Source organism: Borostomias antarcticus, assembly GCF_949987555.1.
Source record: "Borostomias antarcticus genome assembly, chromosome: 12".
In the NCBI taxonomy this organism is placed as follows: Eukaryota; Metazoa; Chordata; class Actinopteri; order Stomiiformes; family Stomiidae; genus Borostomias; species Borostomias antarcticus.
Genome location: NC_140245.1, coordinates 18,982,992 through 19,008,608, shown reverse-complemented (window position 1 = coordinate 19,008,608; position 25,617 = coordinate 18,982,992). Strand labels below are relative to the sequence as shown.

The 25,617-nt window shown below is 43.5% G+C and overlaps 1 protein-coding gene across 2 annotated transcripts in view; it reads right to left on the bottom strand.

The window, feature by feature from the left end:
- The window catches only part of nckap1 (NCK-associated protein 1), an 84,788-nt gene that overhangs the window by 8,893 nt on the left and 50,278 nt on the right, over window positions 1–25,617 (bottom strand). For both annotated transcript variants that reach the window (XM_084446697.1, XM_084446698.1), the window contains exons 7-20: window positions 14,620–14,757; window positions 14,453–14,501; window positions 12,441–12,597; window positions 12,237–12,293; window positions 11,996–12,092; window positions 11,803–11,909; window positions 8,359–8,491; window positions 8,111–8,192; window positions 6,942–7,000; window positions 6,689–6,834; window positions 2,941–3,073; window positions 2,284–2,403; window positions 284–423; window positions 2–133 (exon numbers count right to left, since the gene is read on the bottom strand). In XM_084446697.1, the coding sequence (XP_084302823.1) occupies window positions 2–133; window positions 284–423; window positions 2,284–2,403; window positions 2,941–3,073; window positions 6,689–6,834; window positions 6,942–7,000; window positions 8,111–8,192; window positions 8,359–8,491; window positions 11,803–11,909; window positions 11,996–12,092; window positions 12,237–12,293; window positions 12,441–12,597; window positions 14,453–14,501; window positions 14,620–14,757 (1,550 nt within the window). The remainder of the gene's footprint in view (window position 1; window positions 134–283; window positions 424–2,283; window positions 2,404–2,940; window positions 3,074–6,688; window positions 6,835–6,941; window positions 7,001–8,110; window positions 8,193–8,358; window positions 8,492–11,802; window positions 11,910–11,995; window positions 12,093–12,236; window positions 12,294–12,440; window positions 12,598–14,452; window positions 14,502–14,619; window positions 14,758–25,617) is intronic.

Below are 25,617 nucleotides of genomic sequence, written 5' to 3'. Positions count from 1 at the left end.
CTTGGTGAAGCGGATCTCCAGGTGAGAGGTGAGGTACTCGCGGGGAGTGAAGGTGTGCTCCCAGACCACCATGTTGGGAACATAGTTGATGGAGAAGCACAGCTCTGACAGGGCGGTGTGCAGCTTGTCCAAGCTGGAACGCACACGCACGTACGGACACAAACTATCAACAACTGGTACATGGCTTTTATACCCAGCATAGAGACATAAACACAACACCCACACCCTCTCTCCATCTCTCTCTCTCTCTCTCTCTCTCTCTCTCCCTCTCTCTCCATCTTACTTGGTGACCAGCAGTCTGTTCTTCCTCATGCTCTCCACTCCAGGCTTCTCTCTCTCCGGCTCGCCCTTCTTCCCCGTCTGCTTCTTAGACTTCTTATTCACTGCCTGGCTGATGGTCTTGGCACAGTGCTTGGGCAGCAGCTACACACGCACGCACACACACACAGGAGAAGCTCTAAGTTAGTGACTGCAGGAGCACTATCAGATTGTATGACAGTGTATATTGTGTGTGTGTGTGTGTGTGTGTGTGTGTGTGTGTGTGTGTGTGTTGTGTGTGTCCAGGATCCTCCCTCTTAAGCACCCATTATATTTTTATTTTGCTACTCATGCACTTTGGCTTTAGCACAGATTATGCTCTTAGTCACTTGTTTAAAAAGAGATACACTTATGAGTTCTGGTAAGTAGTAGTATACTGACTTCCTACATTAAATGCAATTATTGTAAGTCGCTTTGGAGAAAAGCGGAAGCTAAATGGCTGTAATGTAATGTACAGTAATGTGATGTGATGTGTGTGTGTCTGACCTGGTCGCTCAGAGTGCATTGCTCGGTGCAGATGTGTGTGTGTTTCTGACCTGGTTGCTCAGAGTGCACTGCTCGGTGCAGATGTACTGTAGTGTGTGTGCAGGGCTGAAAATTAACTTTTTGGCTCACCTGCCAAGGGGACTGGTAGATGAAATAATCCACCGGCCAAGTATATTTTTTACTGGCCAAAATAATAAATTTCCTTTTTTGTCACATTATACATCTGTTTCAGTACTTTTCATTCAGATAATAGTATTATGTTGAATACATGCTTAAGGAAGAGGCCAAAGTAAAATTCCAAATAAATTAGTTTAATTCGATGCCTGATTAGTTTAATTCGATTCATAGAAATTCAATTATTAATTTCCATTCACTTCCACGGTGTAGAATTATCCATAACTACCTAACCTTACACAAATATGAGATATAAATGATCCAAGCCTTAACCTTAACCAACTTCCATCTTTAGGCCTGGGCCATAGCAAACACACAACAGTATTTGCCATGTCTCTCCTATGATGCTTTTTTAGCCTCTCTTACTCTGAAATGTAATTTAATGTCATGTATTGCTTTATAAATGTTCTTAGCCGGTAGACAAACATACTCCTGGAGCTTGCTCTATCGCCTTGTTGAGAGGGGTCAGGGAATAATTTTTACAGCTCACTTATCTGGCCCCCGGGTGATTACTGTTTTTTTTGCTTCCCTCTGGAATATGTAGAGGTGTGCCATATGACCTCCCTTGTTCTCTGTAAAGCGCATTGTGTTGCCTCTGGGTATGAAATGCGCTATACAAATAAAGCTTTGATTGATTGATTGATTGATTGAACCTCATGGTCTTTATGTGTTTATGAACAAAATACATATACTGTAACATATTCACTACCTGTCATCATGTAAAGTTAAACCTGAGCTGGATGACCAGTGAAGTCAGTCAAGGAGGAACCAGTACCGTCTTCAGAGCTTATAAGCTACAGTACATGTCAAGCGATCAAAGACACCCTTCTGAGAAACAGTGGCTTGGTATGCTATGGAAGCCCAGAGACAGGATGGTACACACTGTAGGTGTCGACTGTAGTAACGCGCGTCCTCTGAGGTAAATGGGAACAATTTTCTGTGTGCGAGTAGCCTGCGTGAGGCTCCGCAACAGTCATGTGACTGAAAACTTTATTTGGTGCAGCGGGGGAGCTATTTAAGTGCAACACACAACCAACAGAACGACGGTCTATTGCATGAATGTGGCGACATTGCATGCATAATTTATTACATGACTCTATTGGTACAAACATTTACCCGCCAGCGTGGCGGATAGCCTCCGAAATTTAGTCGCCAAATGGAAATGTTACCCGCCATTGGCGGGTGGCGGGTGTTAATTTTCAGCCCTATGTGTGTGTGTGTGTCTGACCTGGTTGCTCAGAGTGCACTGATCGGTGCAGATGTAGTGTGTGTGTGTGTGTGTGTGTGTGTGTGTGTGTGTCTGACCTGGTCACTCAGAGTGCACTGCTCGGTGCAGATGTCGGTGATGAGGTTGCGAGCTTGTTTCGCCATCTCGTCCAGGAACATGTTGCATAGCGACAGGCTGCGGTCTCCGATGTGATGCCGCTGAGGGCAAGCGCACATACATACACAGACACAAGAACGCGTGCGCACGCACGCGCGCACACACACACACATGCACACACACACACACACACACACAGGAACACACACACACAGGTAGTTAACTACTCAGGACCAGAGCATGAGGGGGGGTGGAGTTCTCTCTCTCTCTCTCTCTCTCACACACACACCCACACACAAACATACACACGCACACGCACACACACACACAGAAGGATAGGGGGAGGATGAGGATGAGGATGAAGGGGGAGATGTGGTGGGTGTGTTCTTGCGTGTGTGTGTGTGTATGTCTAGAGTCTATGTGTGTGCCTCTGCGTGTGTGTGTCTGTGTGTATGTCTAGAGTCTGTGTGTGTGCCTGTGCGTGTGTGTGTGTGTGTAGATGTGTGCGTGTGTGTGTGTGCATGTCTGTGTATGTCTGGGGTCTGTGTGTGCCTGTGTGTGTGCCTGTGTGTGTGTGTGTGTGTGTGTGTGTGTGTGTGTGTGTGTGTGTGTGTGTGTGTGCAGGCTGCAGGCCTTACCTCCTCTGGGCAGAGCTCGTGGGTGCAGCTCATGAAGTGTGTGCAGAGCAGCGGGAAGCAGATGGAGTGGCGGGACTGTGAGGGCAGCTCCAGACACTGCTGGAACATCTTCTCAAACGCCCGGCTGTAGAAACTACACACCAGGGCAGAGGTTAACCACACATCTACACACCATGGCAGAGGTTAACCACATATCTACACACCAGGGGAGAGGTTTAACCACACATCTACACACCAGAGCAGAGGTTAACCACACATCTAGAAAACTACACACCAGGGCAGAGGTTAACCACACATCTACACACCAGGGGAGAGGTTAACCACACATCTACACACCAGGGCAGAGGTTAACCACACATCTAGCAAACTACACACCAGGGCAGAGGTTAACCACACATCTACACACCAGGGTAGAGATAAACCACACATCTAGAAAACTACACACCAGGGCAGAGGTTAACCACACATCTACACACCAGGGGAGAGATAAACCACACATCTAGAAAACTACACACCAGGGCAGAGGTTAACCACACATCTACACAACACGGGAGAGGTAAACCACAAATCTACCTGTAGAAGCTACACACCAGTAGGGCTAGCCCGAGTAATTTGAGTATTCCACTATTCATTCGGTAGGTTTGTATTCAAGCTTTGTTTTTTGCTCTTTTTTTTTGCAACAGAACTTTGCAAAAGTAGGTCAAACTACAGTACATTTGTCTGCGAATTACTTGTAAGATATAGCAGTTAATAGAAATTGTGTAAATATAAATTAAAAGCTCATGTAATCAATCCCATAGCCTCGCCTCAGAGCGCAGCGCACCCATGTCAAAAAAGAAGAAATGGAACACTATTTGAAGGTCAGAAAGTCAAAGCTCGAGTCAGGCGCACTTGCATGGGTGGAAGAAAAGACTGCTTGCTATCCGAGACTGGCATTGGCAGCAAAACATTGCAAGCATTCTGTTCCTGTCTCACAACTTGAAGTGCAGAAAATCTGAGTAGGTTATAGCATAAGACCTAATGTGAGTAACTTTATCTGTGTTGCCTACATACAAAGTGTACAGAACGTGAAAAATACAACTACGCTACTCTTTGCTAGCCAGGTAGACTAAGAAGCTTTGACTCCGACTAGTGTCACCTCACGTTATGAGCAAACTTTAGTTATTATAGGGCAGGGGTAATCAAGTAAAGTTCTAAGAGGTCCAGTTTGACAAAACAGCCTCAAGCCAGGGTCCGGTGGAGATGCATGTGTTTTTTATGCCCTCAACGCAGATTTGTTTCCTTGCATATTCCTATCAAATTGTTGCATAGCAGCAGGTATATTACTGTGAAATACGCATGGAAGTTAAAATATTGTTGACTTCAGTTATATGGTATCCAACTTACTTTAAAATCAAATAAAGGCTACATTTCTCAGAACATATGAGACACAGGTTTAGAGCTACCCGCGGGGAGAATGAATATACAACTCGGTCCACTTGATGGAACGCCCTATTCTGGACAAGGTTATCAACATCAGGGGGAATATTCCAACATCCACACGCGACCTGAGTGTGGATCTGAGATGCTCCTCCTCCCTGTCCAGCTTCCAGCCTATTTCACTGTCAGTCCTCTCTAAAATCTCATCTGCTCTGAACTCCACCACTGCCCACCAGGATGCTATTCCCACCCCATTATTTAAGGAGGTATTTGACATCACAGCCCCTGCCATCTTATGCATTATCAATGGCTCCCTGACCTCTGGTATCGTTCCACCTAGCCTTAAGCATGCAGTGGGGCAGCCCATTCTAAAGAAACCTCACCTAGACCCCTCCATCCTCAGTAATTTCAGGCCTATTTCAAACCTCCCATTCCTCTCCAAACTACTGGAGAAAGCCGTCCTGAGCTAGCTGTTGCCCTACCTGTTCCAGAACAACATCCTGGATAAGTTCCAGTCTGGCTTCAGGGCAGGGCACAGGACAGAGTCCGCCCTCCTTCGGGTCACCAACGACCTCCTCCTCCACACAGACGCCAGGAGGTGTGTTGCGTTAATGCTCCTGGACCCGAGCGCTGCCTTTGATACAATCGATCATGGCATCCTCATTGACCGCCTCAAACAGGGGGCCAGTATCTCTAGTACAGCCTTGACCTTGTTCAGGAGTTACATCAGCAACAGGACTTTCGCTGTGAACATCTGCGAGGCTCTCTCCAGTACCGCTGACTTGTCCTTCGGGGTCCCTCAGGGATCAATATTAGGCCCCATCCTTTTCTCACTATACATGCTCCCCCTCGGCCATATCATCCAACGCCATAACCTCGCCTATCACTGCTACGCAGATGATACCCAACTCTACATCCCACTCGACACAGCTGATCTAGACGGACCGACCAGACTCACTGACTGTCTGACTGACATCAAAGACTGGATGGCTCAGAACTTTCTCCAACTGAATGAGAGCAAGGGGGAGCTCAGTCTGTTCGGCCCCACCACTGCCGTTTACCAGACAACAGGCCGCCTGGGCGCCCTAGCCACCCTGGTCCGGCCTAAGGTCAGAAACCTGGGTGTTATCTTCGACTCTAACCTCAGGTTTGACGCCGAGGTGAACGCAGTGGTGGGGTCGTGCTTCTACCAACTCCGCCTCATCGCAAGCATTAAACCATTCCTCTCCATCCGGGACCTACATCAGGTTATCATCACACTCATCTTCTCCAGACTGGACTATTGCAACTCCCTATACATTGGACTCTCAGATGAACTCACCAACCGTCTCCAGCTGATCATGAACTCTGCAGTCAGACTGTTGACAGGCACCAGGATGAGGGATCACATCTCTCCTGTCCTGGCCTCCCTCTACTGGCACCCAGTGCGAAAGAGAGCACAGTTCAAAACCCTCATGTTCACCTTCAAAGCACTAAATGGACTTGCCCCCGATTACATCTCAGAACTCCTGGAGTATACATCAACACAAACATCAAGAACCCTTAGATCAGGTGACCAGAGAATGCTATACGTCCCCCGGTCTAACCTGGTCTCAAGAGGTGATCGAGCCTTTACAGTAACAGCACCACGGCTGTGGAATGCACTGCCACTGGACATTAGAACTGCCCCTCATTTGACTACATTCAAGAGAGAGCTCAAGACATATTTCTGCCGCAAACTGATTTACTGAGATGTGCTCCATATCTAATTTTGTATTTTTCCTTATTATCTGACTATTCTTGTTGCTCACTACCCTTAGTGGAGGTCTGTTTCCTTCCTCTGCTCAGTTGTTGTCTTCATGTTTTCACCTGATGGAACCCACGCTTTGGGCAACCTGACCAGTTGTAAATAATATGCGTGTAACACATGAAGATGACTATGACTATGACTTTACCACACTACTAAATTTAGAAGCTACGTTTAGAAGCTACACACCAGGGGAGAGGATAACCACACATCTACGCACCAGGGGAGAGGTTAACCACACATCTACGCACCAGGGAGAGGTTAACCACACATCTAGAAACCTACACACCAGAGCAGAGGTTAACCACATATCTACACACCAGGGGAGAGGTTAACCACACATCTACGCACCGGGGGAGAGGTTAACCAGGCATCTAGGGAGAGGTTAACCACACTACTACATCTAGAAACTACACACAAGGGCAGAGGTTAACCAGACTACTCTCTCATCTAGAAGTATATTCAGGTGGGGAGGAGGAAGAGGAGGAGGGATAGTGAGGGAGGGGTGAGAGGGCTGGGGTAACTGAGTAGGGTGAGTCATACCAGAAGATGGAGAGGTCAGAGGTCTCCACCAGCATCTCCACCAGAGAGTCCACCATCTTTGTGTGGAAGATGATGGTGTTCATCATCTTGCCCAGCTCGCGGTGGTCCGCAATGCCCAGAGACGCTTTCGACACACTGGTGTAGGCCTGGGTACACACGCAAACACATTATATAATTTGGATATGGGATAACTGATAAAATCTAGAGCTCTTTTAGTCTTGTTAGTGTTATTAGTTTTGTGGCGTTTGCTTACCTGCAGGCGGAACCAATCCAGCCTCATGCCCCGGAAGTCAAACACATCTCCATCCTCCACTGCAACATTAACACACCCACAAAATAACATTAGCACAATGATACTATAACATTAGCAAAACCATACTATATTATTTACACAACCATACTATAACATTAACACAATCATACTATAACATTAACACAGCCATACAATAACATAAGCACAACCATACTATAACATTAACACAACCATACTATACATTATCACAGCCATACAATAACATTAGCAGTCATACTATAACATTAAAGGTATAATATGTTATATGTGGATTAAAATAAACATTTAAAAAAAAAAAACATCCATAGGGCTTTGCGAAGGCTGCAGAGTAAAAGTATTGCTTTTCCATAAAAATGATATTTTGTCTGAAATTATGACATTATGAAATTTTGACAGCCCGACAATGACACGCTGTAGATATCATACCAGCCAATAGTATTACAGAGTTGGTACTGCGCGCTGGGTTGCCAGGTATTATTCTAGCTTCACCACTGTGAGATTAACAGTAGCCAGCAAACGTTATACTTCCATGAATTAGCAGCAATATAGATGTCGGTTAGCATCAAGTGTGAGTGCGACTATAAAACGGCAGCTTTTCCGTCCACACTCTTTTCAGCTAAACGTTTGGTAAAATGGTCGAGTTTTGTCGTCCTGCTTCTCCGCCTGAGCCCCGGCGAACCATGCGATACAAATCTCAAAAGCTCAGTGACCGAAGAAAGAGCAAAAGTCGGATAAATATCGGGCCAGCCTTTGCTCGTTGGACGGAGTTTATGGAGTTTCATGGGATAAAGTCGCATGGTGACATGGCTACTTTTCTACTAGACCGGTAAGCTAACTAACTAGCTATCGTTATCTTTCTTGGAATCTACATAGCCAGACCTAACTTTATCTCCACACTACAGCATCTAACGTAACTTATTACATAGCACTCTGAAATACTTGATTGCGATTACTGATTAATGTAACGTTATGTTCCTCTCAGAGTGAAGGGACCAATACGTTGTGTTGTTGCAGTTCTTATCTTTAGACACTAGATGGGGGAAATAATCCACATACTACATATTATACCTTTAACCCAACAATACTGCAACATTAACCCAGTATTATTGAACGTGTTCAGGGTGTCTGACCTTGCTTGACGCTGAGGGAGGTCATGGTGTTGACAAAGGACGACATGATGATGGACTCATCCTCCGGACACACCGACAGGTTCTATACAAAACACACACACACACACCACTACACCAGACTCTGTGTGTGTGTGTGTGTGTGTGTGTGTGTGTGTGTGTGTGTGTGTGTGTGTGTGTGTGTGTGTGTGTGTGTGTGTGTGTGTGTGTGTGTGTGTGTGTGTATGTGTATGTGTGTGATGTGTACTAACCTGAACCAGTTCGTTGAGCACCACGGCATCGAAGCCAGATAGGTACTGGACGTAGTAGCGCTGCATGACTGGACCGTACTTCCTCACATGAGCTCTCAACTCCTCCATGTAGAAGATCAACTCTGCTATGTGTCTGCAAGGAGAGGAGGACGTTGGATAATAGACTGTCTGGGAAACACAGTCTATCTGTCTGATTAGTCTACCAGTCTCACTAGCCTACCAGTCTAACTAGGGAGCCCACTATTTAGGGCCCGAGCACTGGTGGTGCGAGGCCCTATTGAAACTCGAAGGATTATTATTATTCTCCTACCTTCTTCTTCCAAAACAAATGACTTTGGCGGCTTAAACATCGATGAAAACGGATGAAACTTTGCAGATACGTCAGTCCCGGTGAAAAATGTGATAATTCATGGGTGACGGAAATGGGCGTGGCAAAACGGCTCAAGAGCGCCCTCTGTAAAATTTTAAATGGCGAGCCCCACCTTTCAGTTTGATGTAGGCAAACAAAATTCGGAGGGCATATGTATTTCATTGAGACACACTAAAATGTCTCTTGGAGCTATACCCAACATGCAACAGGAAGTCCGCCATTTTGCTCTTAATGTGCCATTTTCCCCTTGTTTTTACCATTTCCATGCCTCGTACTTTAACTCCTCCTCCTACAGATTTCATCCGATCAACTTCATATTCGGTCAGCTTCATCTTAAGACCTTTGTGATCAAAAAAATTGAGTTTTCACCAAACACTCTTGCCGTGGCGCCCCGCCAAAGTTTGACATTTCGCCATAAAACACGAAGTCCTCATAACTCCTCCATACATTATCCAATTTGTCTGATACATCTCACGCTTCATGACGGTTCTGTCCTGAACACATCTATGTGTCAGTATTGCGTCACACTTATAGCGCCACCTATTGGTGAAACAGGAAGTCCTCATAACTCCTGCATACATCATCCGATTTGCACCAAATTGCTGACCCTTCATGAAGATCACCTTCTGAACACATCTATGCGTCGGTATTGAGTCACACTTACAGCGCCACCTAGTGGTGAAACAGGAAGTACTCATAACTACTACATACGTTATCCGATTTACTCCAAATTGCTCATGCTTGATGAAGGTCGTATCTTGAACACATCTGTAAGTCAGTATTGCGTCATACCTACAGCACCACCTACTGGTGAAACAGGAAGTCCTCATAACTCCTACATACGTTATCCGATTTACTCAACATTTCTCACGCTTCATCAAGGTACCGTCCTGAACACATCTATGCTTCGGTATTGAGTCACGCTTAGAGCGCCACCTACTGGTGACAGGAAGTTTCTCTCAGTACTGCACACCGAAATAGCACACCCTTTAACGGCGTCATACCCCGACACGCGTGGGGTGCGAGGGCCGGTTCACTGCTGCTCGCAGCCCTAGCCTGTATTTGCCCTGTATTTGTATTTGACAGCTAATTATTCGTATTCGTATTCGAATGGGCTGGGCTTAAACCGGAAGTCGGTTCAAAACGGTTTAAACTGAGGGGAAATGTCATTTCTTTAGCCTAATATTAATAATTGGCATTGCAATTGCTGTGCTTTCAACGCATCAGAATTGCTGTTTATATATATTATTATTATTATTATCATTAATTATGAAGTATAATTCCTCATCATCATCATCCTGTATGTTTTTATTTTAACAAACTATGAAGTGTCAGAACCCCACCAACACCCTTAACTGGGGGACATTCTACATTTAGTTAGAAACTGAAAAACCTTTTTCTAAAGCAAAATATAAGTCCTCATAGCAACTTTGCTAGAACAGCTATAGTAGCTCTATTTCTCCCGTGTCATAATATCTAATATATTATCTGCAACCATGTGACACAGGCAGCGTGGTGTAGCCTACTAGTAATGGTTTTCACAAACCCAGCAATAAACTGTATTACTATAAATATAATTGAAATATAATTTAAATTAATTATAAAATTAAATGTAGCCTAGGCTATAGGCCAATAAGCCGAGGAAAATGACTATAGGCCTAATTGTTGGCCTATAGCCTACTCAAGTTTCAACAGTGCTTAAACCATGGGTAAGTCGGGTATTGTAGTGAAATTATTCTCATTATTTTTTTAATCTGTTTAAATAGCCTAGTTTATTATTGTTATATCAGAGATAAGGACTTTGATTATAGCCTATCTTAGGCCTACACTAGACTACTCTGTTGTGCTGATAACTGAACGGCATGGATCAAACATTTGATCAGTTGTGTTTCAGTTGTTAAAATATACTTTAATAATTATTTCATATTTTGAAATAGCCGGATATTATATAGGCTAGTGAGAGGCTGAGCATGCGTAGCTGAAATAGCTAGCATTAGCTAGATATACTACACTGAGCTAAGCTAGCTAGCTACCGGTCCTCCTCTGCTCAAACAAACGCTACAGTTCACATAGGCTATTGCAGCAGGTAGGCTACGACAAGAAAACAAAATCCAATAACTGTCTCAATAAAACAGTTAACTAGGGACAAATTCCCTCGGTGTTGCTTACGTTCGTTGCCTGCCTACTATCTGGCTCATCAGCGCGCTCCAAACTTTCTCTCCCTCTCCGTGTTGTCTAGACATCTAGACAGATAGCAGGTGCGCGACTGAAAGCGCGTGCGCCTCTGTCTCTCTCTCCCTCGTCGTGTCATATCAAAAAGCAGACAGAACGTGCGCGTATCGCTCGCTCATACAGTATTTGACTGTTCTCCCCCCTCCCGAATATTTTTTACAATATTCGTACGAATTTACTATTCGGGAAAAAGCTACTATTTGTGCTCATCCGAATACCGTATTCGTGCACATCCCTACTGACTAGTCTATGAGTCTCACTAATCTACTAGTCTACCAGTCTCACTAGTTTACTAGTCTACCAGTCTGACTAGTCTACCAGTCTCACTAGTCTACCACTCTACCAGTCTCACTAGTCTACTACTCTACCAGTCTGACTAGTCTACCAGACTGACTAGTCTACCAGTCTCACTAGTCTACCTATCCACTAGTCTACCAGATGACTAATCTACCAGTCTGACTAGTCTACCAGTCTACTAGTCTATTAGTCTACCAGTCTAACTAGTCTACCAGTCTCACTAGTCAACTAGTCTACCAGTCTCACTAGTCTACCAGTCTCACTAAGTCTACCAGTCTCACTAGTCTACTAGTCTCACTAGTCTACCAGTCTGACTAGTCTCACTAGTCTACCATTCTCACTAGTCTACTAGCCTGACTAGTCAACCAGTCTAACTAATCTACTAGTCTGAATAGTCTACCAGTCTGAATAGTCTACTAGTCTGACTAATCTACCAGTCTAACTAGTCTACCAGTGTGATTAGTCTACCAGTCTGACTAGTCTAGCAGTCTCATTAGTCTACCAGTCTGACTAGTCTAGCAGTCTCATTAGTCTACCAGTCTTACTTGTCGATGAAGTCGTCTGTGCTCTTCTTCTGGATGTTGTCTGCATGGCGGAGCAGCCAAATGATCTCATCGCGGGCGAATGACAGAGCCATGAACACAAACAGAGCCTGGAGGGAGGGAGAGTACACTGGTTAGGCTGTTAGACAGACAGGTGTGTGTGTGTGTGTGTGTGTGTGTGTGTGCGTGTGTGTACCTTAGGGCCCAGTAGACCAGGCTGGTCAGCCAGGACAGTAGCCAGCTCCTTCAGGGCTGACCTCAGGAACTTACGCCTCTCTCTGTGCATCGATCCCCTGGAATACAAACATGCACGCGTGCACACACACACACAGTATAACACACACACACAGTATAACACAAACACACACACAGTTCATATTAAAACATCCTAGTTACACATGGGGTTTGAGGAGGGAAGAGGAGAAAGGTGTACTTACGCGTGAGAGAGAGCTTGCTCCTTGCATTCTCTGATGTCGTTGATGCGTTTGTTGTAGCTGAAACACAGACGACCTGATTAACAACCTGACAACTGATGTGTGTGTGTGTGTGTGTGTGTTTTTGTGTGTGTGTGTGTGTGTGTGTGTGTGTGTGTGTGTGTGTGTGTGTGTGTGTGTGTATGCATGTGTGTCCTGTCCACCCACCCGCGGATGTTGACAAACAGGTCCTCCGCAGCCTTGTGGATGTGGAACACCTCGTCCCGGAAGAGGCAGAGGCAGGTGCTGCTCTGGAGCGCCAGCTTCCACAGGCTGAGGGCGGCCGCGTCGCTGTTCAGCACCGCGTGGCACAGGATGAACCCGACTGCACCGCAGGGACACGACAGCAGGAATGTGCACGAATTACCAAAATCATTGTAAAATATTTGACTGCTCTTAAGACCGAATATTAAATTATTCGAAAGGCATTCAGCTATGTTTTGGTATTTAAAATATATCTTAACATAACATGACATGAAAATCGATGGCATGACTATTCTAAAATTCCTAACTCATCCCTAAACGTTAGCACGACTCACTCACACGCGGAAATGTCAGCAGCACGTTTAAGTGTCCCATAATAAACCAGGCTAGCTAAATACTAGCGGCTTTAATAAACCAGGCTAGCTGAATACTATAAATACTAGTGGCTTTAATAAGCCAGGCTAGCTAAATACTATAAATACTAGCGGTTTCAATAAACCAGGCTAGCTAAATACTATAAATACTAGCGGCTTTATTATTCAACAGCTAGTTCCGACCGCGTGTTGTGATTGGCTGAAGACACATTCCAAGCCGTGCTATAACCACAGTATACCAACGGGCAAATCACCGGTAAACGTATCACTACGCTTTGATACATTGTATCATGACGTGATGACCTGTGACATTTGCATGTCTTTCTAAAGCGTTGTCTTTAATATATATATTGTGAGTAATAAACTTATTGAAACTGGAAAGGTTGTTTTTCTTAGTTGAAAGCGAGTAGACACTTTGGGACACACTTTTATAAAGTTCAAATTAGCCGCTAGCTTGCTTGCTCTGTTTACGTTGTGGACCAGTCCAGCTGTAAGTTGCCTATAGCAACAGTAAACAATTGGGAACTATTTCGGATTGCGGAGGGCCGAAAGCAACACAATTTTGCTAAAATTTTTTTTTTTTTTAAGATATTTAATGACAGTGCAGTGTTGTTGTATAAAAGCAATAAGACACTCAAGGTTGTGCTTTACTGTGGTTATTGGCACAGCTGTGGTGCCTATGGCACTCCACTTCGTGTCGTGCCTGCGGCCGCACCACAGCCGTGCCAATATACCACAGTAAAGCACTCCCTCTCATGTCTTATTGCTTAAATAAACAAGGCAAGCTGAATACTATAAATACAAGCAGCTTTAATAAACCAGGCTAGGTAAATACTATAAATACTAGTGGCTTTAAAGGATAAGGACACTGAATTTCATGTTTAGCCCTATTCCTGGCTTCCCTGGCATGTATCTGACTAGTACAGGTTAAAATAGTTTTGTGCAGTACAGAGTTCTGTGTCAATAGGGCGCGTGCACCCTGGCTCGTTGCTAGCTATGGGCACAATCGAAAAACTCTAACAAGTACGATATACGTGGATTTCAAGTTCAGGAATTACATGGTTTATGCTTGCCAAGCTCTGAAGTCGTCCTGTAAACACCATAGATCCTTTCGCCTTTGCATTTCGAAACAACAGTAACTTGTAAACAGTACTAATTTCACCGAGCATACAACAGCCATCCCTTCACGCTGTAAACCTCTGCGAAATTCGGATTCGGATGAATTTCGCGGAGGTTTATACAGTAGTGTGAAGGATAAGGACATATGGTCTTATTGATGGCTGTTGTATGTTTGTATGAGCCAGGGTGCGCGCACCGACGTTATTGACACAGAACTCTGTACTGCACAAAACAGAAATATTTTAACCTGTACTAGTCAGATACATGCCAGGGAAGCCAGGAATAGGGCTAAACATGAAATTCAGTGTCCTTATCCTGCAGGCTAGCTAAATACTATAAATGCTAGCTGCTTTAATAAACCAGGCTAGCTGAATACTATAAATACTATTGGCTTTAATAAACCAGGCTAGGTAAATACTAGCGGCTTTAATAAACCAGGCTCTCTCAATACTATAAATGGCTGCTTTAATGAAGTTAACTTACAGACGATCCATTTCTCCATGGTGTCCAGAGACAGGTATTCACACGGCATCTGCAACACAAGACAATGCTGCTCAGACACACACACGGGACATACGCCACATCCTAACAGTCTGATTGGATTAGGCTGAGTACTGAGCGTGTCTGATTGGATGAGGTTGGGTACTGACCGTGTCTGATTGGGCGGGGTTGAGCATGGTGCTGGGTGCACTGATGAGGCTGAGAAGCTGGGCGTTCCTCCACTGGTCAGCTGACAGGTTCCTCCTGGGGTACACCATCTGCAGGGAGATCAGAGCGTCCGACAGCGACTGGAGAGGAGGAGAGGAGGAGGAGAAAGATGTTAGCCGGTGTCAGTTCCCCTCAGGATGTGCTGCTGACAGTGGATATGCATGTCCACCCTGAACCATGGCCACCCTGAACCATGTCCACCCTGAACCATGACCACACTGAACCATTATCACCCTGAACCATGACCACCCTGAACCATATCCACCCTGAACCATGTCAACCCTGAACCATGAGAGTTTGGCTTGCAGACAGAACCATGAACATGCATAACCCCTTTGCACTCATATCCCTCAGCGCTCAATTTGTACAAGATTTGTAACCTTGGTACCGCTTCAAAAAGCCCTAAACATCACCACAAATATGTGGCATTAAGACACTTCATTTAACTTTGTTGATGGCGACATGCTTGTTTAATTAGATGTTTTTATGGTCATTTTAAGTGCGTTTCACTAAAAATGACAATTCTTCAGTCTTCACGCTTCCACAACATGACAAAATAATGAGCATGAATTCCAGTGCTGAAACACGTTGAATAGCTTTTGGTGTTCTGGAACAGAAATATACCATGAACAGTTACAGCTCATCATATAATGTACTAGGGTAGAAATACAACATGCACAGTAACAGCTCATATATAATATACTAGGGGCAGAATTATGGCTACAGCTGAATCCTTATACAGGCCTACAGCCATCTTCAAAAGCATCCTTTCCTGTGTGATGTGTAACCCACGTTCACAAACATTCACAATCTATTCAAGGGAGGGAGATGAATGAATGTGCATCATTCAATAAAGGACCAACACGCATGCTACTGTACATTCTTTCGATTACCGCTTTGCTATTAACGGCATTTCAATGAATATCGCTTCGGCAAGTTATCATTGTGTGTTAGGGCTGCACAATTAATCGTGAATTAATGGAAATCGCGATTATGACCTCCGCAATTAACTAATCGCAAAAGGCCGCAATTAATGTGATTAATAATTTTGTGTGCTAATTGAGTGTGCTAGGACTACACGGACGAATCACAGGTGCTTATGCTGTCTGACCAATCACATGCGTTCCGGCTGAGTGCGCTGTGCGCAGCAATTTCACTGAGAATACAGATAGCAGTAGGTCAAGACAAGTGTCACAAGAGTACCTGCAGCCATGAGTAGTTAAAAAATGAGCGAAAACGAGGTCAGTGAGTTAGTAGCAAGAAAGGGATCAGCGTCTTTGATTTGGGAGAATTTTGGTTACGAAAAAGATGTCACTCAAGCCCAGCAGGTCATATGCAAACTGTGCAGAGCTAAAGCTATTACTTTGAAATATTAATCGCAATTATTAATCACAATTACAACTTTGAAGCAAATAATCGCAATTATCTTTTGTCATGATCGTGCAACCCTAATGTGTGTCAATCAATAAAGCACCAACGCCCCTGCTCCATTCTTTTTCATAGGCTATTTCCTTGCTTGCTGACTGCTTCCATTGCTTGCCGACTGCTGAAGGGGAAGGACGTATTGTCTGCTGCTGCTTAGCGCTTAGAAACACCTTTTCATTGTGAACATTTAATTTGCTTACAATTCTCAGTGTTTTATTTGCTTATTTTATGAGTTTTCTGCTTATATTTCACTACGACTTCACTGGTGATTAGCCCCTGATGAATATGGCTGTTTTTCAGAGAAATGTTGGTTTAATCTGATCCTGTTAGCCGTTTCTAATTATGATGATTGACCCCTGAGTATGGCTGTCGACCGGAGTTTTCTGTAAGAAACGGTGTCTCCCTTCCATAGACTTATGAGATAAAGATGACATTCTTAGGGCTGGTACATTCTGTGCCAAACAGCAATTGTTGTGGTTAGAGAGAGAGACCTGGGCGCCGAGGCTATCGGCGTAGGCTTGGCTGCAAGGCCATAAACAACGAACAGTCTTATCGGTGAAGACTCAAACCATAAGAACGTTGCAACGAGACCAATGCTTTGATTTGGGACAGACAGCCATTACAGACGGGTCAGCTGAACATTAGACTAGATTCCATCGTCTTCTGTATGCTAAAAACCTTCTGTAATAAACAGCTTTTGATTGTCGCTCAAATCCGGTGTTGGAGTGATTCATTTGGAATACACCTGGAAAAGGGACACTGGACTGTGTGGTATTGTGTGAGATTGGGGGCCGTCTTTTATTGAAATAAAAACAACGCAGAGCTGAATAAGGACAATAATAAAAGACAACGAAAGTCAACACCCCCCAAGTTGGGCTGGAACAGAGTACTGGAGCTGGTGTTTTCAAACAACAATATGTCTCTGCAAAAGCAATGTCTCCAAACCCAGGACATTTGGTGAGCTGCACAGAATGTGAGCAACTGCGTGAGATGATATCACAGCTTGAGAAGATTGAAACGCTGCTCCAAATACGGGAGGATAAGAAATTCATTGACACAGCTGCAGCTGCTATCGCACAAGGTGCTGAGCCACCAAATGCTGACGGACAGAGATTTTTATAATAATAATAATAATAATAACAATAATATGTTTATTTGTATAGCAACTTTCACAGATAGGGATCACAAAGTGCTTCACACACACAGCAACACAGTAAAATACAGTAAAAGTGACAGTGCAAGAGAATAGTAGAACAACACCGCCAAAATAAACCTATACACAGGACTGGGCCAAATGTAAAGCATCTCAACACCGCCAATTTGGCTGAGACGCATCCCTGGATGTGTGTGACCCTAGATAAAGACACTGGTCTAGCTACGGGGGCTCCCAAAACAGCCGTTCCTAATGATGTGTCTTACTGGCACAGCTACGGCTCAATACCGAAAGAAACATAAACTCCAGCCAAGACCTGGGTTGACATTGTCCGCCATAGAGGCAAATCCAGCAAGAAACTAAATAAGAGGGCACAAACACCCGCTCCAACACCTCAGCTCTGAATAACGAAATGTGTGACAATATTAACCACGCTGAACCAGGGTTAATCACACCACCGCTAGCATTGAGCCTAACCAAAACCCAAGAAATAGAAGAAACAGTGCTAACCCCACACCAGATAAGCCAGTCACTATTCAGATTGGGGACTCTATTACCAGGCAGGTAAGGATGGCAGACACTGAAAATCTATCCATGGCTGACATCTGTCAGGGAACTAACAGAACTGCTATCAGTTATCCTTTCTACACATCCAAGTGATGTGAGAATCATCATCCACGCTGGGTCTTATGACATTGTGATCAGGAAAACTGGCTCTGAGATCCTGAAAGGAGACTTCTCCCTGCTACTGGAGAAATTGAGTCCGTCAATTAGAAAATATATTATTTTCAATGTCAATTAGAAAATATTCATCTCAGGCCCCATTCCAACTCTTGGGAGAGGAAGCAAATATTTCAGCAGGCTCCTCGACCTGAATACATGGCTGGCATCGGCCACTTACATCACCCAGGCCATGAGGATGTCTCTGTCCAAGGGATCCCAACGACCCTCTTCCCCAAGGCACATGGAAGATACCACTCAGAGGATGTCTCCGTCCCAACCAGTAACCCAATGATGCCCCTCCACTCCTCCACCACACTCACCAATCAAGGAGAGAAGAAGCGCAGTCAAATTGATGAACTACTGCACACCAATAACCACAGACACCATCGTTCACTTGTCCACCAGAAATTAGAAAGATCCTATGCTACCCCTTTAAACATACCGGCGATCTTAAGCAGCCAGTGGCATGGTCAAACACACTGTAGATATCACAGACCATCTGGTGCCTGTCTCAGTAATCTTAAATGTGTTCAGCCAGTCTCCTGTCCTGTCACAGAAACGTTACAGCTGAAATTAGCTCCTTTAATGCCAGATCATTGTCTAACAAATCTTTTTTGGTTAATGATCTGATAACATAAAAACAAATTGTATTGTATGCATTGCATGTTTTTAGTCGAGACCTGGCTAAACAACTTTACAGGCGCAGCAACACTGATAGAGGCTTGTCCTCCAAACTTGACTTTTTATCAGTCAGTTAGACAAAACAAGAAAGGAGGAGGGATTGCAGCCGTTTTCTCTGGTCAGTTTGTTTGTAAGGACATTGACCTGGGTGAACTTACATACGTTTAAATATCCTGTTCTTGATCTCAAAACAGAATTATCAGTGCACATCATTATATTATATCGGCCACCAAGATATTCATCAATATTTCTACAGGAATTCTTAGAGCTGATTTCAATTGGTATCACTAGATATGATAGATTAATCTTGAATGGAGACCTAAAAAGTCATATTAATAAGAAGAATGGACCTCATTCCTGAACATTTTCTTAAGTGTCTTCTTAAATGTCTTCTTACGAACTTCATAAGACCAACCCTAAGAAAAATGCCTGCCGGAAAACCAATACAAATAACAATAGAAAAAAACAAGACAGTATATGGACTTTTAATACAAAATGAAAAATATATAGTCTACATGAAAGGGATGGGATGTGCTGAGAGCAGATGATTAAATTGTACAGTTAAGTTAAATGCATGAGTAGGCTACTTGTGGATCTTGATATGCCCTATCTATATTATGTAGGCCCATATGATATATTTTAGTTATGGATATTCACGTTTATTTACAGAATGTAGATGTGTCCATTCTGACAACTATGGAATATAAAGTGCTGTTGTGCTGAGTCTGAGTAAAGCGACTGAGTTTACTGCTTATTTATTCATTCACTGCCATTTGCAGTCTTTGTGTAGTGCTTTTATTTATTTTAGAACACCACGATGCCTCGTAGAATCATGGCTATTTTAGGGGCCAAGCACCGAATGTGCGAGGCACCTATTGTAATTGGTGGTAGTATTATTATTCTTTTTCCGCCATGGGAGTCTATGGCAGGCCCTATAGCCGATTGGTAACTTTTTACAAAACTTTGCAGAGTGGTAGAGGCTTATGGGTTTACAAAGAGGCTTACGAAGCCATGGAGCAAGTCTCACATTGAATGGCCAAAAGGGGGCGCTATAGCAGCCGACTGAAGTTGCAAACTTTGAACAAGCATATCTCAGGCCCCATTTGACCTACAGACATGAATCTTTGCACACATATATCTCTCCTCATGATGAACAAATTTGCCTCAAGGACCCATAACTTCCGGTTATATAGATTTTCCACCATTTAGAATTTTTTGAAAAACGCTTAAAATCGATCTCCTCCTAGGTAGTTTTGTCAATCTACATGAATCTCGGTACATATAATCTAGCAATGAATATCTAAAATCCCATCTCGGCAAAAGTTGAAAAATTTGAATTTAACAGCCACTATGAGCCAATGGAAATCGCAGAGGGCGTGGCTTTTCACATAAAGGGATATAATTTCTGAAGGGTTGGACAGAACACCATATAAATTTGTAGGCAGGTCCCTATACAGAACCAGAGGTTTGGCCTGCATTATTGGCCTGATCAAACCAACGAGAGGCGCTAGAGAGCTCATTTCCTGTTTAGGCCTAACCGCCAAGCCGATTTTTCCAAAACCTAGTAGAGTGGTACCAGAGCATATCTAAAGGTAATTGAAGCAATATGAAGCATATTTGCCACAGGGTGGTGCTATAACAGGCCAAAATGCTTTAAAATGGCTGAAATGCAATCGATTGCTGTAGTGCCCCTTGTGGCCAGATGGGGTTCATATTGCTTGTGTGGGTAGCTGATGGCATTCTCTACAACTTTGTCATTGGACGCAAAATCATCAGATTCCATTTTGATGTCGTTATAAGCGTTAAACCAATGTGTGTTGCCTCTTCTTATATTAAAAAAGAGCTAATTCATTCTGAAATAAACAAGATCACTACAACTGAATGCACATGAATTCCATTTTAGTTTGACAGTAATCATTCAGGTTAATTGGATGAAAATTACCATATTTTAACTTTGAGACTTCTTAAACATTCCACAAAAGTCATTAGTAGCCTAGTAGGCTAGGCCTATTTCAACACCTCAAATGTAAATCATTGTTAATTGATACAATTGCAACCCCCCATAACTTATCAGCTACAAGGAGGCAGGGGGCCTTCCAGGAGCCACAGTCCACCTAATGACCCCACCTCTGCTTTGCAGCATTCTCTATGCACCTGTTCTGCTAAGTGCTTGCTGTGCTTTGTTATATAATTCAATTAAATTTCATATTAGAGACTACATGGATAGCTAACACATAATGGCCTACCATGCAGGCAACTTCTCTGTAACTATTTGTGAACTCTGCTGTTAGTCATGTCTTTCTTATGAAGTATTGAGCCCAAGTTTACTGCTCTGTATACTGTATGTTCTTAGCCAATAGACACACATTTTCCAGGACCTTGCTCGATTGTCTCGTTGAGAGAAGTCAGGGAAGACTTTTACAGCTCACTTTTCTGGCCCCCAGGTTTTTTTTTTTTTTTCTTCCCTCAGGAACTTGTAGGGGTAGGACCTATGCCCACCCTCCCATTGCTCCCTGTAAAGCATATCGTGTTGAATCTGTGTATGAAATGTGCAATAAAAATAAAGCTTGATTTGATTTGAGCTATAGCCTACATACATATTCACCCAGGAAAAGGGGTAGTAGCCTATTAGCCTACACACTTTTAACCATGTAGAGGGTAGTAGCCTACATTCTACCCACTTCATCCAGGGAGAGGATAACCTTTCGCTTTGTGAGAGGGGATTCGTCTATAGCTTACACACTTCAACCAGGGAGAGGCCTTTAGCCTAAACATTTCATCCTGGGAGAGCGCAGTAGCCCACAGAGCTTACACCAAGTGTAGTGGGGGTGGGCATAGATTGAAATAGACTGAATTATCAAGAAATCACCGCACTGAGACTTGCAGAGAAATAGGTCCTAAAAGATATGTACCAAAATAGAATAAATGTAATGAGATGCTAAAAATGACCTGACTCTCACTTGACACCGTCAGATTAATTGAATGTGATTGCAGTTGTATGATGATGATGATCATGGTGATGATGCTGCTGTTGTATGAATTTAACCTGATTCACCTGGTCAGGTGACACACTCACATGCAGAGCTCAAATATGGCTATGACGTGTTTCGCTTGTTGGCTTTGATGCGTTCGTTGCGCTTGGCCCCATTATTGCTGCCAGCAGCTATATTTATTATTATTATTTCAAGCCTAGGATGTCTGTAGAATTGATGTGAAGGCAATCACCCCGGATTTCTCATAAATTCAGCCCTTGCGAACATGGGCGCACTCCAATCTGGCCTAACTACGACTGCATTTCTGCGTTCTCAAATCCTGTTCTTAGATAAGAACAAATCCCAGATAAGAAAACATTCAGGAATCCTAGAATTGTCCCGGGAACTTCGTAAGTGGAGTTAAGAGGAAATTTCTTCCTAACTTTTTCTTAAAGGATATGTAAAATGTGGTTTGAAATAAACATTTTTTCAAAAAGAATACATCCATAGGGCTTTGCGAAGGCTGCAGAGTAAAAGTATTGCTTTTCCATAAAAATATATATTTTGTCTGAAATTATTACATTATGAAATTTTGACGGCCCGACAATGACACTCTGTTGATATCATACCAGCCAATAGTATTACAGCGTTGATAGCACGCTGGATTGCCAGGTACTATTTTAGCTTCACCACTGTGAGATTAGCAGTAGCCAGCTAACGTTATACTTCGATGAATTAGCAGCATTATAGATGTTGGTTAGTGTGTGTGCGACTATAAAACGGCAGCTTTTCCGTCCACTTCCGCTCACTCTTTTCAGCTAAACGTTTGGTAAAGTTTCGTTGTCCTGCTTCTCCGCCTGAGCCTCAGCGAACCGTGTGATACGAATCTCAAAAGCTCAGTGACCGAAGAAGGAGCAAAAGTCGGATAGATATCGGGCCAGACTTTGCTCGTTGGACGGAGTTCATGGAGTTTCATGGGATAAAGTCGCATGGTGACATGGCTACTTTTCTACTAGACTGGTAAGGTAGCTAACTAGCTATCGTTATCTTTCTTGGAATCTGCATAGCCAGTTATCTAACTTATTACATGGCACTGTCCCATTTTGGTTCACATAATTGGTCATAGTGTTCACCTATTCAACAATGTATGCCAAAAAAATTACAAAATTCTACTTTTGTTGTAATCTTATATCAAAGTATATAATCTCTTATTCCTGGAAAACGGTAGGTCACATGCAATGACGACAACAGGTACCTTAGATTTTAGGCCAATAATCTCACGACATCCACCCATCAATCAACGCTATCCTTCTATCGAATCTGTCTAAAGTTCTTAAAACCCGTCCACTTGTCAATGTTCCAATCAAATTCCTCTAAACATATGTCCCACCCTCATAGCTTGTTTGCGTCAGAAATATGTCAAACTACGGAAGTTAGATGACCTCAAACGTCCGTTTCTGTGCGACTTTAACAAAGACCAAAAGAGAAACCTTAGGTCAAAAGAGATTCCCAGACTGCAAGGCTGAAGCACAGTTTGCCAATATAATGAGCCCATTTGAGCTATGCAGCTATGAATGTTCTTTAAATTAGATGGTCCAAAACTTCCACAGTACCTTGTCAACTGCTTTAGATACCGTTGCTCCACTAAAGGTTAAAAAAAAAACAGGTCAGCTGACAGAATCTCCCCATGGTCGATTAATGGCAGTGCTGAAGCTCTCAGCACCAAAATGTGAAGAACTCGCACTGTTCTTCGATAACAAAATAACATAAATTAGAGGCAGTATTACCTCTAGTAAGATACGTGAAAATAGTCTCAGTACAAATAAACTTTGACTTTCTCAAAGAAAATAACATCCTGGAGGAACTTAATCAAGCTTTAGGACACACCATAGCATAGCCCTTTTCAGTCCTGTTGTCGCATGCTCGCTCATGCCAGACAACAGTCCTTTCACCCTCCATTCACTTCGCCGTCAAAATAAATCGGTGTCGGCCTATTTAGGAGAGGCGCTCAAATTTACAAGTGTCAGATAAACATGAAACTTCACTTACCTAAGCAAAAGATTCTATTTAAACAAATGCTGGGTTTTGTAGCCTCAGCGCTACCATTAAATAACTTATTTAGACGCGTTCTGTCTGAGTGAAATTATTTTTCTGAGGTAGTCTTCTTCTGTGGTGGTGGCGGTCTCTTTGAAGCTTCAAAACACCGCCACCACCACAGAAGAAGACTACCTCGGAAAAATAATTTCACTCGGACAGAACGCGTTAGTTTAAATAGACCCTTTTGCTTAGGTAAGTGAAGTTTCATGTTTATCTAACATTACAGTTTACATAGGCATTTCCTATCCAGCCTGGCTTATGTGCGTGGCTGGCTTGTTTCTGTTCAGGACTGGTAGCTACTGGAAGCTAGTCATGCCACTGAAATAGCTGTGAATTTAAATGACATGAAATAATGTCTGATACATTAAGATAGATCTTGTTGCCTGGACACATCAGTTTCAATGTTTCCAATGCTAAACCAGCACAATAAGAGTGAGCCTTTACTCTGATTGGCCGTGGTAACACGCCAGACTTTTGCACCAAAGTGTCAAAGTTGGAGGTGCGTTTGTGCACGCAACTTTTGACCTGTAAGGCAGATTTTCAAAAACGAGGTACCGTTGGATTCCTTGGCTCAAGCCAAGGTCAACGCACCCTATGCCATGATTTTCCACCGTATTGGATTTCCCGCCATTTTGGATTTTGTGAAAAACACTTAAAATCTATCTCCTCCTAGGAATTTCGACCAATCTGCACCAAACTCGGTGAGCACATTCTCTAGACCAATGTCCACAAAAGGGATTTTCGATTCTCGAAAGCATTCGCCCGCTACAGCCAATCAAATTTGGCGTCCAAGCCGCCAAACAGGATATGGGGTCATATCTCAGTAAATTATGAATGTATCAAAGCCACATTTGGGACACTCATCGGGGACAGTCCCATGACCCCTGTCAGCAAGTGTCATCGTGACAGCTCGAACCCGCTAGTGCCACCACCATGTCAAAGTTGGAAGTGCGTTTAGGCACACAACTTTTGACCCGTGTGACTGATTTTAAGTACCGTTGGAATCCCTGGCTCGTGCCGAGTTCATCGCACCCCATGTCATTTTCCACCAATTGGATTTCCCGCCATTTTGTATTTTAAAATGTATCTCCTCCTAGGGATTTTCACCAATCTACATGAAACTGGCTGTACACATTCTCTAGACCAATTTCCACAAAAGTCTTACAGGGATTTTCGATTGTCAAAGGCATTCGCCCGCTACAGCCAATCGAATTTGGCGTCCAAGCCGCCAAACAGGAAGTGTGGTCATATCTCAGTAACATTTTAATGTATCATAACCACATTTAGCACACTCATTGGGGACAGTCCCGTGACCCCTGTCACCAAGTCTATGTCGACAACTCGAACTCTCTAGCGCCACCAACCTGTCAAAGTTAGAAGTGTGTTTATTCTGAACTGTATGCCTGATTTTCAAAACTGCAGTAGGGATTCGAATGCGGCTATGGCATGTTTCACTTGTTGTCTTTGATGCGCTGGTCGCGCGTCCTGCTTGGCCCTCACATTGCTGCTTGCAGCTATATTTATATTATTATTATTATTGTTATTATTATTATTACTAGTGTCAAATATGTTGTACTTATAACTGGCCTTTTTCGTGGAGTACATTGATTGATTCACTGATTTAAAACAATTGATAACGATCACAAACAAGTATCATTTCAGTTTCTATAAAATCCTTCCTACGTCAAAAATGTGGCATGCAACAAGGCCTGTGCAACGAAGCTGGCGAAGCTGTGGGCAAATCTAAATGGTATGCTTCAGGGCGGGAACCGTGGAGGCATGTTCTGTAGCTCCACCTCCTGACTGTGCCCCGAGCTGTGTATTCGGGCTAATCCAGAGCTGCGTTGTAGTGTTTGTGCCCAAATGCCTGTGTAATGGCAGATCATTTT